We start from the raw sequence: 14,797 nt of genomic DNA on the forward strand, positions 1-14,797 counted from the left end.
AAGGTTGTAGCCAGTGTGACTTCTACTTAAGAGTAGACACATTGAAATTTAATGGGCATGACTAATTTGGATTCATTAATACTGGCACATATACTTTGAGTAACTTAGTTGGCTACAACCAATAGCTTTATCAGTTCCACCATCAGGGTTGGACCAAATTGACACAGACTATCTCCTGTTTTACCCACCTCAAAATCAGCTGTTGACTATATATATTTTTGTGTCGACCAGACTGGCTCCTTCTTTACTGTCCTTCCACTGGCTTTTGGAACGGACTGCTTCTAATTATTATTATTTAAGTTTCTACGTGGGTGGCACTCTGGTCTAAAGCTCTGAGCCTCTTGGGCTTCCTGATCAGAAGGTCGGCAGTTCAAATCCACTCGACGGGTGAGCTCCCATTGCTCTGTCCCAGCTCCTGCCAACCTAGCAGTTTGAAAGCACACCAGTGCATGTAGATAAATAGGTACTGCTGCGGCGGGAAGATAAACAGCGTTTCCATGCACTCTGGTTTCTGTCATGGTGTTCTGTTGCGCCAGAAGCGGTTTAGTCCTGCTGGCCACATGACCCGGAAAGCTGTCTGCGGACAAATGCCAGCTCCCTCGGCCTGAAACTGAGATGAGCACAACTGAGATGAGCACCATAGTTGCCTTTGACTGGACTTAACCGCCTAGGGGTCCTTTACCTTTTTATCTATTTAAGGTTGTACACCACCCTTCATCAGAAGATGGTTCTATTGAAACGGCTAGTGCCATTCTGCTTTTATTGTAATTATTGGCATGGTTTTAATAATTATACGTGTGCGTATTTATAAAAGTGTTTATTTGTATGCATGCTCATAGTTCTATCAATGTTTAACTGTACTCTGTTTTCAGTAATTCTTATTTCTACCTACAGGCAGGTAGCCGTGTTGGTCTGCCGTAGTCGAAACAAAATAAAAAAAATTCCTTCCAGTAGCGCCTTAGAGACCAACTACTAAGTTTGGTGGAATGCTTCATGAGACCAGGGCCCTGCAGGATCTGATTTCTTTCTGCAGGGCCTGTAAGACAGTTGTTCCGCCTGGCCTTTGGCTTGGAGCCAATTTGATTCCCTCCCTCTTTCTTTTTCCTTTCTCCTCCTGTAATGAGGCTGCATTTTAATATTTTATTGTTGTATTTTAATCTTGTTTTTAAGTTGTATTCATTCAGCTTGTTTTTATTATTGCTTGTTAGCCACCCTGACCCCGGCCTTGGCTGGGGAGGGCGGGGTATAAATAAGAAGAAGAGTTTGGATTTGATATCCCGCCTTTCACTCCCTTTAAGGAGTCTCGAAGCGGCTAACATTCTCCTTTCCCTTCCTCCCCCACAACAAACACTCTGTGAGGTGAGTGGGGCTGAGAGACTTCAAAGAAGTGTGATTAGTCCAAGGTCACCCAGCAGCTGCATGTGGAGGAGCAGAGACGCGAACCCGGTTCACCAGATTACGAGACTACCGCTCTTAACCACTACACCATACTGGCTCTCAATAAAAATTATTATTATTATTATTATTATTATTATTGGTATGAGCTTTTGTGTGCATGCACTTCTTCACACGAAAGCTCATACCATTAACAAATTTAGTTGGTATCTAAGGTGCTACTGGAAGGAATTTTTAAAATCTTATTTCTACCTGTAAGTCACCTTGAATCCCTGCCTAGGAAGGCAGGGTATAAATTAATCTATAATACAAATAACAATGATGCTGGCAGAATCCGAGGCTAGGGAGAAGAGTCGGTGAAAGAAGACTGGAAGAAATTTAAAGACTATTTAAAGAAATATTGTAAAATTAATGAATGTTAGAAGGATGTTGGATAGAAACTAAGTGGTTTCCAGCTGTAATGCTTTAGGAGACATGAAAAAAAGATTCACAAATGGGTAAAAGTTTAATGGTAAGGATTTGCTGAACTAACAAACTGAATTGGAATACAGGGAGGGGAGGTGTGAGGAGGTCTGAGGAAATAAGTGTACGGAAGTTATGTTATTGAAAATTAATGTGTGTTTTTAATTGTTTTTATTTTGTATGTTTATTTTTCATTTTTTGCTATATTTTAAAAACTTTCAATAAATATCTTTTAAAAAAACAACAAATAACGATGATGACAACTCTTCTTTAAAGCTTAGACGCTCGAGGACCTCAAGGTGCCTTTTGGCGAAAAGAAGCAACCGGCCGCTTTCAAATGCGGAGCTCCCTCGCCTGCAAACCCTCCTCGCCTGCGCGCAGAGCGGGAACCCGACCAGGGCATGCAATCCGACGCCTCCGCACGAGGCTCCCAGGTCACGGCCAAAGAGTTCAGGGGAGAAGAGCGGCGTGGCCAGCCGCCACTCCCGGTTTCCTCTCGACCGCCTCTACTTGAGTGGGGCGGCAAAAGCTCCACCACTCACCGCCACCCTCCCCGAAAACACCTTGCGCCGTTCGCTTGCGCAGGCATTTATTGAAACAAAAACTAAAAACCAGCATTCCCCCCCCCTGCCCGCATTCCGCAGCTTGCCCACCCTGCCTTCGATCGGCAGCCGGAAGTGTTTTATAGCACCTCAGCTGAGTGCGGTGACCTGCCCGCTTTGGTTCTTTCCTCTTTCCCTCCCGCTGTCGGGTGGGAGGGTGGGTGCGTTGGCGTCACGTGACGGTGGCGGAAGGGGAGGGGAAGACGGCGTCTCCTTGCGTCGCGCAGCAGTGACGCGAGCGCGCCGTCGCTGGGACGCGAGAGGCGGGGCCGGGAGGAGACTGGCGATGGGTCCCGCTGAGGAGGAAGAAGCGGGTCGGAGGCGGCGGCGCTGCTGCTGCTGCTGAGGGCCTTCCCTCCTGGGGAAGCGAGAAGGGACGCCGCGCTGCCCCGACGGGGCCTGGTAGCGGCCCGCGGGTAAGGACAGGCCGGAGCCGCCTCGCAGGCGGGCAGGCCCCGGAGCGCCGCCTCAGCTGCGGCCTCCGGTGGAGGAGAACCGAGGCCCGCGAAGGGGCTCCCCTTCGCCGGCACCCGCGCCAGGGACCTGCCCCGGAGGCGCCCGCGGGCCGGGAGGCCGGCCGGCCGGGGCCGCGGAGCGGGGCCTTTCCGGTGGCGGCTCCTCCCGTCCACCAGAGAGTGAGGCGCTCTAGGCCCGCTCTCGCCCCTCAAGGGAGGCCGTGGGGTGGGGGGAAGCGGCCTGCTCGGTGCTCGCGGAGGGTTTCGAGCCCGCAACTTACGCGGGAGGGAGAAGGAGGACGGGGGGGGGGGTTAGCCCGGCCTGCCTCACAGGGTTGTTGTGGGGACGAAACGGAGAGCAGGGCCGCCTTGAGTTCCTTGGGGGAGAAAAGCGGCATAATATCAGTGCAGGCAATGAGGTGCTCTCCAAGAGGTCGCGCCTAAAGCCAAAAGCCGCGTATAGTCAAAATGCACTGGGTTTTCTTCCCCTGGGACACCCTCACACCCTTTCCAGTTTCTCAATAAAGAATACAGTGGTACCCCAGGTTGCATACACTTCAGGTTACAGACTCTGCTAACCCAGAAATAGTGCTTCCAGTTAAAAACTTTGCTTCAGGATAAGAACAGAAATCGTGCTCCGGCGGCAGCAGGAGGCCCCATTATCTAAAGTGGTGCTTCAGGTTAAGAACAGTTTCAGGTTAAGAACGGACCTCCGGAACGAATTAAGTACTTAACCCGAGGTACCACTGTAATGCACACGAGTTAAGCGAGTGCAAGTTGCAGGGTTACTGTAACCCGAGAGGACTTTGGTAACACGGTGCCCTGAGCAAAGACAGAATTTGGTTTGTGTCCCCCCTTTCATTCTGCGCATGCCCTCATGTGCCCTATGTGATAGTTTTGCCCCTCATTCGCCCTAAATGAATTCCACTCTTTGTTTAGGGAAGCCCCTCTGCACTGCTCTTTCTTAATTTGTATGCCATGTTCTACTATGTCAAAAGCAGTTTTTTGTTTTTAACTTAAAGATGGTTTTCGGGTTTTTTGAATAAATAAATGTTAAGTCGCTGGGATAGTTCTGGGATCCCCAAAAGTATTATTATTTTTTTGCATAAATATATATTTGTGGGAAATTTCATCTGGCCAGACGCTGTGTAGGTGGCCATGAATTTAGCCACATGCAATTGGAGTCACAGCCAGAGAGGTATTGGGACTTATTAAAAACCGGGCAGGATCTCTATTAAAAAAAATTAAAATTAAAGTGTGCATTGTCACTTAACTCCACTCTTTCTAGCTTGGATGATTTTTGCATAAATTGACATAGGTAGAAAGCTAATGTCTGAAATATGGGCTAATTTATAAACATACACTGCTTTTTTCTAAAGCACATTTGGGACTTAAGTTCAAGTTGGTAGGGACTGTGGTTTTACTTGTAGTGCTTAGGCCAAGGCAAGGGTGAGAATGTTACATTCAATAAAGAGTGGGGCTGTAGTCTTTCTTTTTTGAGGACAAGGATTATGGCTCAGGGTTACGATATTTTTCTTGCATGCAGAAAGTTCCAGGTTCGATTCCTGACTCCTGCTCCATCTCTGAAACCCTAGATAGCTACTGCCCATATATACAATATTGAACTAGATTGAGCAAATTTCTGACTTGGTATAAGACAACTTCCTATGTTCCTTGTGTCTAGAAGTCTTACCCTTAGTATCAACTGGGACCTGGAGATCACTGATTGCCATGAATCCTTAGGTAATGCATAGTGGAGTTTGGGTTCCTAGGAAAATTGGGTTCTACTGACTGTTATGCTGGACCCTCTGAATCCAAGTTCCTACAGGATCTCCTGTGGTGGACTCAGAGGACTACCATACCTTCTGAGTGCTTGCACCATTCCACCTAAGTCATTGACACCGTAACAGTTCAGTGAAAGATCTTGCTCAGAGATACATACATTTCAACTTTTGCCCGTTCTGTTGAGTTAAGTTCAACCTTCTGCCACGGGAACCCTTTCTGTGGCAAGCCGGTTTAATGTGTATGGGAATGTATATGCAGTAGATATCAAGCATTGGAAAGTGACATGTATCAGTTCTGAGGCCCCCTAAGCAGGCGAGGTTTGTGTTCTGCATTCAGTTTTCTGAATTGATAAAGATAATAACACCGTAGTGTAAACTCATGTGGTTTCCTGCTTTAAGAAATACACTAGTTAAGTGAGCATTACATGATTGCCCGATCACTAGCCATCAGACTTTAGGAACTAAACAGTGCTACAGTTTTGCAATCTGTCACCCACTCACCTTGCTGTAAGCCTCATTACTGTCTCTTCATCAGGACATTTGAGTAAACATGCATAAGATTATTCTTTTAGTGTTCAATCTGCTGCTTTTTTGACTGCGACCCAACTGTCTAAAGGACAAATACAGGAATATCACCTTAAACAATATTTTCTGTGGCAATAACACCTTTTCTTTCTTTTTCTTTCTACAGCTAAGAGGCGAGAGGAGTAGAAGCTGTCAAGATGAGCAGAAAGCCTCCAAATCGTCCTGGGATCACATTTGAGATCGGTGCTCGTTTGGAAGCACTTGATTACCTACAAAAATGGTATGGAAGTTGATGTTGGTGCCTGGTTTAGATCAGAAATTATTTCACACGCGATGCATGATGGATGGGCCTTGAACTTCTGTTTTCATTTATATGCATTTTCATTCCTTGTTCATAAACTAACTTAAAATATAGTCACTTCTTCCAAAAAGAGTTGTTAAGGTACCAGGACAATTTGTGAAAAGAACTTGTTCAGAAAATAGTTCTTACAACTAAAATAAACCACAGGTTTCCATGTTGGTTGATTGTTTGAAAGTGCACTGGTGGATTCTGGTGTCAAATGAATGTGTTTTATCTCTCCTATGAGAGATTCCTTACTAGCAATTCAGCAAATAACACCTTTATACCCTGACACTAGATAATAGGCAATATTTATGGATATGGACAATGATATTTGATAGGGTTGTATCTGGAATCATTAACTTGGTAGACTGAAGTTATTAGAGTTGCACTGAAGGTGGCATGTAGGGAGATTTGGAGCTGCCCTTGAAGATCACTTGGAAACTACAGCTGGTGAATAATAATGCTGTCTGTCACCCAATGAAATATGGGAGATGAGTGGTTGTTCAGCCTGAGCTGTACCAGTTGCACTGGCTTTCTGCTTGTTTCCTAGCGCAATTTGTAGTCCTGGTTTAAACTCTTAAAACTAGACAGCCTGAGGCTCACAACCCATATATTTTGTTTCTCTGTGCCATCTGCAGTCTTCAGATCAGGTTCTACTTCAGTGTATTAGTTGAGGTCAATCACAGTGATTGCCCTGAGACTTTGGAATGTGTCCTCAACCCATGATAAATTTCCTTCCCTTTCTGCCTTTAGGAGGGGGTTGTTTGTTTATTTATTAAGATACTTTTAACATAGCTTCTCATAACATTGTTGAGGCAGTGTACAAAAAACCCCCTCACGTTAATAAAAAACACATTGCAATAAAATAGCTGTGGCTGTAAATTGGCGGAAATTAAATAGATATTGGAACTAAGCAGCAGGAAAGGTCTGGTTTGCAGGACTTTCCTTATTTGTAAAGGATTTGTTGATTTTCATAGGGTTGAGTATGGAATCAGAGGTCATTTATAAAATCTACTTACATATATGCTAGAAATTAGCCCTTTAGATTTTTTTCTTCAGTGTTACATTAACATCAAGGGGGGGGGGTGCAGTCGGGGAAACAAGCATGGTAGGTCTGCCCCATCACAGTTTCCAGTGTTCTAATATATGTGGGGGATTAGTGGGAAGCTATCTCCCTGCTTCAGAGCTTCACCCAAGTAAGAGGGCAATGGGGGAGAGCTGGTGTGCTCCCTTTCTTAGCAGATTGACTCTGTTGAACGATGCCCGAAGAGGGCTATTTTGGTTTTTTATAAACCGTTAATGATGTGCATCCCTTGGACTGCCGTATTCTTGGGAGGCCCAAGTCACTTGGATGACACCTTGTCTTTTCTCCTCTTCCTATCCACAAGGTTGAAGCTCAGTGGTACAGCACCTTGCAGGTTCAATCCCTTGCATTTCCAGAGAGGGCTGGGAGAGACTGCTCTCTGAAACCCTGGAAATTTTGCCCCAGTCACCAAGGACAATACCAGGCTAGATGGAGCAGTGGCCTGACTTTGTATTAGGCAAATTCCTGTTCTCCATCTCCCTGTGTGACTTTAGAAGTAACCACATTTTGTTAATTATCTGTGGTAATATAGTGAATCGGGAGCGACAGTTTTATAGAAGGTGTCGTAAAAACCTATGGATAATTGCAGCCACTTGCATCACAAGGTAAAGTAGTAAAGAAAATCTATGAGATCTCAGGAATGTCCCTTGGATTACTTCAGAATTAAGCTGCAATATCACTGTGTTCTCTATCCGAAAATTCTTGAGATGCATTTAATTCCCTGACATAGAGCAAAGTGACTTTTGCGGGGAGTAAGAACATAATGCTTTGAAGTGACACAAGTAAGAGATATATGAAATAAAGTTGGTTATTATGCACTCATGAGAGTTTACCTTTATGAAATATGTGGAACTTCTTAGTTATAGAGTTCTAATGCAGAAATATGCCTGGGCAGGTGGCATCTCGTAGATTGAGTGCCTTCGCCAGGCATCTTACCTGTTGCCCAGTTTGCCTTTTTTTTTTTTTTTGCACCAGTTTGAAGCCTTTTAATTTCCCAGGCACTCAAAGAAGTATTCTGGTTGTTTTATGGTTTCTGATGGATTATATTGATTGTAGTTAATGCTTTTGCAGTTTCATATTGATTTTATTGTTTTTGCTTAGTTTTTGGTGTTCTAAAAAGTACATGGAGCTGCGAGTTTTATGCCAATTGGTGTATTATAAATTTACTAAATAACTAATTATGTTGGTGTCTTTACCCTTTTGAAACAAAGTGGGAATGATATCGCTTCCTGAACAGTTTACCCCCTTGCCTTTAGTAATTTCTTCCATTGCATTGAGAAACAAAAAGCATACTACATATTTGCTTATCCTTTACAGAAAGCTACTATAGACCTCTAGATACTCAAGATTTCCATTTGTTTCAATTTTGTGATAGATTAATACACAGCTCATAGTTGGCATGGCATGTCGACCATGAGGGATTTGTTTATACCTTAGCTTGCAAGTTGTGAACCACATCAGGCCCTTCCAAATTATTTAAATGCCTTGCAAAGGCTCTGCTTTCCCCTCCCATTTGCACCTTTCTATGCTTTTCTAAACCACAGAGCCCAGGGATTGCCGATCAGAAGGTCAGCGGTTCAAATCCCCACGACGGCGTGAGCTCCCGTTGTTCGGTCCCAGCTCCTGCCCACCTAGCAGTTCGAAAGCACGTCAAAGTGCAACTAGATAGATAGGTACCACTCCGGCGCGAAGGTCAACGGCGTTTCCGTGTGCTGCTCTGGTTCACCAGAAGCAGCTTAGTCATGCCAGTCACATGACCCGGAAAACTGTCTGTGGTCAAACACCGGCTCCCTCAGCCAGTAAAGCGAGATGAGCGCCGCAACCCCAGAGTCGTCCGCGACTGGACCTAACGGTCAGGGGTACCTTTATGCTTTTCTAGCTTGCCTGCTCACATCACCAGTCTTGGATACGATGTTTTTCTACTGCAGGTTGTGTTCATGGCTGTCCACGCACGAGTGGAAAGGATGTCTGCTCATGCAACAGGACTTCACCTTCCTCTCCTTTCCCCTGCATACCTCCACACATCTTTAAAATTACTTTGGAGAGTTGAGGGGGATCCTCAGGGTTAGATTTTGGAGGCACATGTAGGACTGCAGGGGGAAGGAGTTCTCTTGCACAAACAGAAGTCCAGCCATGCAATATTGGATTCTGCCCTGCATGTGTGGACACGCCATCTAGGACATGCCATCTAGCTCAGTACATCAGGCTGGAATGTAGCTGTTATATACCAGGGGTGCCCAAACAAAGGGGGCCAGATTTGATGAACTGAACATGCGTGAGGGCCATTGAGCTTTTTTAGGATTTTACCCCAGGACATAGACTGTCACGGGGACTGGATTAGGCCCCCGAAACGGACTTTGGACATGCCTATGTTACACAGTTAATTTGAAGTGTTTCTGTAGGGTAGAGGGTTATTGTGTTGAAGATCCTACTAAAAGTAAATCTGTTGGACATGAGCGCTTTTCGGTAGGAAAGGACCCATGGCCATAAATAATTTTGGATAGATTTCTCATACGCTTTCCTATCGAAGGATTTTCTAGGGACAGTCAATTTTCCCTTGCTGTGCATATTTTACTGTTCTAGTTTTATGCTTTAGGTTATGATCAGTGTCATTTTAAAATTCTTAGACAGATGGAAGTTTCTACCTTTTTCTCTTTGCGTATCATCACAGAAGTACTCCCCCCATCCTCTACAGTCCATTTCAAAAAGATTTGTTCCCTTGTTAACGCTACAGCTTTGTGAGATATATAATGGAGCTGGCATGAAAAGGTGCCTCTACCCTACCTTGTGAATGAGAGGGAAAAGAGTTTGCTGTGTAGCCCACTAAAGTTACTACTGTGTAAAAAAAAAAGGGGGTGTGTGTGTCACGAAATGTTGGGATTGAATTTACTTTGCTATGAAATTAAAACTGATAAGCCCAGTGTTGGACTTGCGATTCTTAGACTAGGAGCCAGTTCTTTTTGCTGTCTCTTTTATCTTTACAGTTTGTTTTTCTTTGATTATAATCCACATAGCACATTTTGTTTAAAAAGGAAACATTAACATAAAACAATTCAGTTAAAATAAATCCTTGCTTATTTACTAAGGTTGCTATCCTAACTTCACTTAGCTAGAAGTAGATCCCAGTGAATTCAATAGGATTTACTTTTGAGTAGATATGGTTAATACTGTGCTGTTAATATCTTGAATAGATATCTACATATTGCTTCCAAGAAAAAAAAATCTGGTTATCAGGTGAATGGAAGCTCCTATGCCCAAAGCCTCTTGCTTTTGTTTTCTCAAAATTTACTACTTTATTTGCTATTTTATTTATTTACTACTACTATCTATAGGTTGATTTTATTTTTATACTGAAGCATCAGCTAAACTTAGTGGTTTGAGTGATTCAGTCAACACCATCAGATTCTCTGGAGGTATAAGCCTCCTTTCCATCCCCACACTTTCTGATCTTGGGAAAAATTTGTGGAAACAGTACAGTGGAACCTCTGCTCACGTACGGAATCCGTTCCCAAGGTCTGTTCATGAGTCGATCCATACTGTGATTAAAACTATGAGCCTTCCCAGACCTGCTGAAAGAGGTGGTTATTAAACCGCTTCTTAAAAAAACATATTTGGACCTGGTCAATATGGTCAGCTATCAACCATTCTCAAATTTTCCATCCTTGGGCAAGGTGATTGAGCGGGTGGTCATTGAAAAACTCCTGGCACGCCTGGAGGATGCGGACCATTTGGATCCCTTCCAGTCGGGATTCAGGCCTTATCATGGGACTGAAACTGCCTTGGTCGTCCTGGTCGATGATCTCTGGCGGGTTAGGGTCACAGGTGTAAGCTGTTTCCTAGTTCTGCTGGATCTCTCAGCGGCCTTTGATACCGTTGACCGTGACATCCTTTTGAACTGTCTAGAGCAGTGTTTCCCAACCGGTGTTCCGCGGCACACTAGTGTGCCGCGGAACGTTGCCTTGTGTTCCGTGGGAGGCGAGGCGGGCGAGTCGGGCGGCGAGAGGCGGGGCAGCGGCGGCGAGCACACGCGGGGCGGCGAGCGAGCTCCCACATCCCATCGCCGCTCGCTTCGGCCGGCCTACTGGAGGAAGGCGCGAAAACCTCGCGCATGCGCAGGCCTTCCGCCTGCGACAGCCCAGTAGGCCGGCCGAAGCGAGCGGCGATGGGATGTGGGAGGGAGCTCGCTCGCCGCCCCGCGTGTGCTCGCCGCCCGACTCGCCCGCCTCCCTCCCACGGCACACCAGCCTACCTCTGTGGGAGGGAGGCGGGCGAGTCGGGCAGCGAGAGGCGGGGCGGCAGCGGCGAGCGCCTCGGGTGAGTCAGTCCGGCCTTAAGCCCTCCTGCAGTTTATTATATGGAGTTTCCTTCTTTCTGATGAAACGATATGCTTTTTTGCAGCAGCTCCGGGTGCTTCCTCTCCCCTCCCTCCCCCCTCGCTCGTGATGCAATTCCCGCAGCAATTTACACGGCTGGGAACCCGGGAGGCGCTAGGACCCAGCCGAGCTCGCCGTGTGAGTTCTGGCTGCGGCTGGACTGCTCGGCTCGAGTTACGGAGCTCCCCGACGTGCCGAGCTCGCCGTCTCACCGACCGGCCTCCTCCTCCTCTACCCGAGGAATTGCAACAAAACCCGCCCTTATCAGCTCCGCGACGGTCAGTCGATAGCGCGGCCCTGCGCGCACCAGCGCCCAGACATGAGCTGACGTCAATGCAGGCGCAATAATAATAATAATAAACCCCGTGTTATTTTTTGCCGATCCAAAGTGCTGGCAGGGTGGCCAACACTTAATGTGTGAACCCGAGTCCGACACGGGCCCCGACCCGCTTTTACATCACTCCTCTTGTTGTGCATTGCAAGGAAAAGCCCGATGAAAATGCGCCTAATACCAAGTACTTTTGCGGTGAGTGGGGGTGTCCTGATCTTTGCAGCAACAAAACACGCACACATCCCTCTACAGGCCGCTTTGTGGAAGATTCACTTCTTCGGCTGCTTGTCAAAATAATGTAACCTGACTGCTAATGCAACTGTTACTTTTCGTGGCCATATACCTACATGGTTAAGGTCTTTGGGAGAGCACACTGTAAATAGAAACTTACACTTTCGTGCGTCCCTCCCGGCGCGACGCTGCGCGCTGACGTCACAGGGCTGTAATGGTGGTGTGCCTCGAGATTTTTTTCATCAAACAAGTGTGCCTTTGCCCAAAAAAGGTTGGGAAACACTGGTCTAGAGGAGCTGGGGGCACTGTTATGCAGTGTCCAGAAAGTGATGTTGGGGATGAGTGTTTGGACTCCTGGGCTCTCACTTGTGGGGTGCCTTAGGGCTCCGTCCTCTCCCCTATGCCTTTTAACATCTACATGAAGCTGCTGGGAGAGATCATTAAGGGGTTGGGGCTAGGTGTCCACCAGTATGCAGATGATACCTAGCTCTACCTTTCCTTCAAATCAGAACCAGTGAGGGCACTAAAGGTCCTGTGTGAGTGTCTGGAGGCGGTTGGCAGATGGATGGTGGGTAACAGATTGAGGTTGAATCCTGACAAGACAGAAGTACTGTTCTTGGGGGACAGGGGGCTGGAGGGTGGTGGGGACTCCCTGGTCCTGAATGGGGTAACCATGCCCCAAAGAACCAGGTGCACAGCCATTTGAGTCATTTTGGACTCACAGCTGTCGATGGAGGTGCAGGTCAATTCTGTGTTCAGGGCAGCTGTCTGCCAACTCCATCTGGTACCCTACCTGCCCGCAGACTGTCTTGCCAGAGTGGTGCATGCCCTGGTTATCTCCTGCTTGGACTCCTGTAATGTGCTCTACGAGGGGCTACCTTTGAAGGTGACTTGGAAAATGCAATTAATCCAGAATGTGGCAGCTAGACTGGTGACTGGGAGTGGCCGCCGGGACCATATAACACCGGTCCTAAAGGATCTTCACTGGTTCCCAGTATATTTCTAAGCACAATTCAAAGTGTTGGTGCTGACCTTTAAAGTCCTAAATGGCCTTGGCCCAGTATACCTGAAGGAGCATCTCCACCCCCATCGCTTAGCCTGGACACTGAGGTCCTCCTCCAAGGGTCATCTGCTGGTTCCCTCACTGCAAGAAGTGAAATTACAGAGGGCCTTCTCAGTAGTGGCGCCCTCCCTTTGGAACGGCCTCCCTTCAGATGTCAAGGAAATAAACAAACATCTGACTTTTAGAAGACATCTGAAGGCAGCCCTGTTTAGGGGACTTTTTAAGGACTGATGTTTTTATTATGTCTTTAAATATGTTGTAAGCCGTCCAGAGTGGCTGGAGAAACCCAGCCAGTTGGGCAGGGTATAAATAAATTATTATTATTAAGGAGAAGCACATCCTTAATGCAGTGCTACCCCAAACTCCAGCCATTAGCTCACTCTTGATGACAAGAAGACAGAGTGTAGCAAGGCTCATACAGTACATGCATAAATAAAGTTGTTGATGAAATGGATGGGACACTGTTGATACATGAAAGCCCTGCCCTGTCTTTGGGAATAAGTGAAGGGCAAGGGGAAAGGTAACATACCGTATCTTTCGCTCTATAAGATGCACCAGACCAAAAGATGCACCTAGTTTTTGGAGGAGGAAAACAAGAAAAAAAATATTCTGAATCTCAGAAGCCAGAACAGCAAGAGGGATCGCTGCACAGTGAAAGCAGCAATCCCTCTTGCTGTTCTGGCTTCTGGGATAGCTGCGCAGCCTGCATTCGCTCCATAAGACGCACACACATTCCCCCTTACTTTTTAGGAGGGAAAAAGTGAGTCTTATAGAGGAAAAAATACGGTAATTCTGGATTCTCACTGTGTCCCAGCTCCTGTCAGCCCAGCCAGCCTGACCATTGGCCTAGAACAGGGGTCAGCAAAGATTTTGAGGCTTCGGCTGGTTCACGATCCCGCAGAAGCCACGGTGGGCCGTGTGTGTGCGTGCGCATTCACTCATGCGCAGACGCTATTTCCAGCACTCCTTCTGGCGCGGAGGAGGTGTGCACAGCTTCCCATTGGGTACAGGAGCTTCCTGCAGCCAATGGGAAGCCAGCCAGTGTCGCGGAAGGCATTCCCCACTCTGCTCCATGCCGGTTTAGCGCAGTGCACGGGAGTGGGCGGCAGGGGTCCATGGGCCAGTTAAACGACCCCCATGGGCCGCTTGTGACCCATGGGCCTTAGGTTGCCGACCCCTGGTGTAGAATGATTTATAGTCCAACAGGCTCTGGAGGGCATCACATTATTTACAGTGGTGCCTCGCAAGACGAAAAGAATCCATTCTGTGATTCTCTTTGTCTAGCGGTTTTTTCGTCTTGCGAAGCAAGCCCATTGACGGATTAGCGGATTAGCGCTATTAGCGGCTTTTAGCGGCTTATCTGCTGATCGGATCAGCTGATAAGCGGCTTAGCGCTATTAGTGCTATTAGCGGCTTTTAGTGGCTTGTCTGCTGATCGGATCAGCTGATAAGCGGCTTAGCGACTTAGAAAAAGGGGGGGAGGGAAAAAACCAGCAGGAACTCACAAGACATTGTCGTCTTGCGAAGCAAGCCCATAGGAAATTCGTTTTGCGAAGCACCTCCAAAACAGAAAACTCTTTCGTCTAGCGAGTGTTCCGTCTTGCGAGGCATTCATCTTGCAGGGCACCATTGTACTTCTATTCTACATAATTCCAGTGAAGAAGTGTTATTAGACCCAATATTATTTATTTATTTACTTGGATATTCATAAACCACATATAGGAAAGAAATTCCCCAAGCTGTGTATCTGTGCCAACTCATCCATTGAATATGTTAACAAGATGAGTGAAAAAACAGCCCCTTCGGATGCACAGGTGGAGCTATGTGTAGGATATAGTTGGTTTGTTAAGTATTTTTTTTGGGGGGGGGGGGATTTTCAACAGCAAAAAAATAGCTTCTCAAGATATTCCAGCAGCTGACTGGCAGTATGGAGGGTTGTTGGTTTTTTTTTTTAGTTTAAATGAATGAGGTCTAGTAAGATTGAATGGCATTTGTACACGGAGCAGGGAGTTATTGAAGTCTATGCCATGTTAGGGAATTGGGATGGCTAGATGTTGAGGCAGGGTGTGCTTGTTATCATTTATTTAATATATTTGTTTACCTGATTCCTGGATCTCTAAATTGTGATAAGTTAGGACGCAGTTTGGTT

At 46.5% G+C, this 14,797-nt stretch overlaps 1 protein-coding gene across 2 annotated transcripts in view; it reads left to right on the forward strand.

Moving 5' to 3' along the window:
- Positions 1 to 2,691: 2,691 nt before the first annotated feature.
- PHF20L1 (PHD finger protein 20 like 1) overlaps positions 2,692 to 14,797 on the forward strand; it is a 65,743-nt gene continuing 53,637 nt past the window's right edge. For both annotated transcript variants that reach the window (XM_081204462.1, XM_081204463.1), the window contains exons 1-2: positions 2,692 to 2,875; positions 5,390 to 5,503. In XM_081204462.1, coding sequence (XP_081060588.1) covers positions 5,421 to 5,503 — 83 coding nt within the window. In that variant the 5' untranslated portion in view covers positions 2,692 to 2,875; positions 5,390 to 5,420. The remainder of the gene's footprint in view (positions 2,876 to 5,389; positions 5,504 to 14,797) is intronic.

Source organism: Podarcis bocagei, assembly GCF_964188305.1.
Source record: "Podarcis bocagei genome assembly, chromosome: 8".
Lineage (NCBI taxonomy): Eukaryota > Metazoa > Chordata > Lepidosauria > Squamata > Lacertidae > Podarcis > Podarcis bocagei.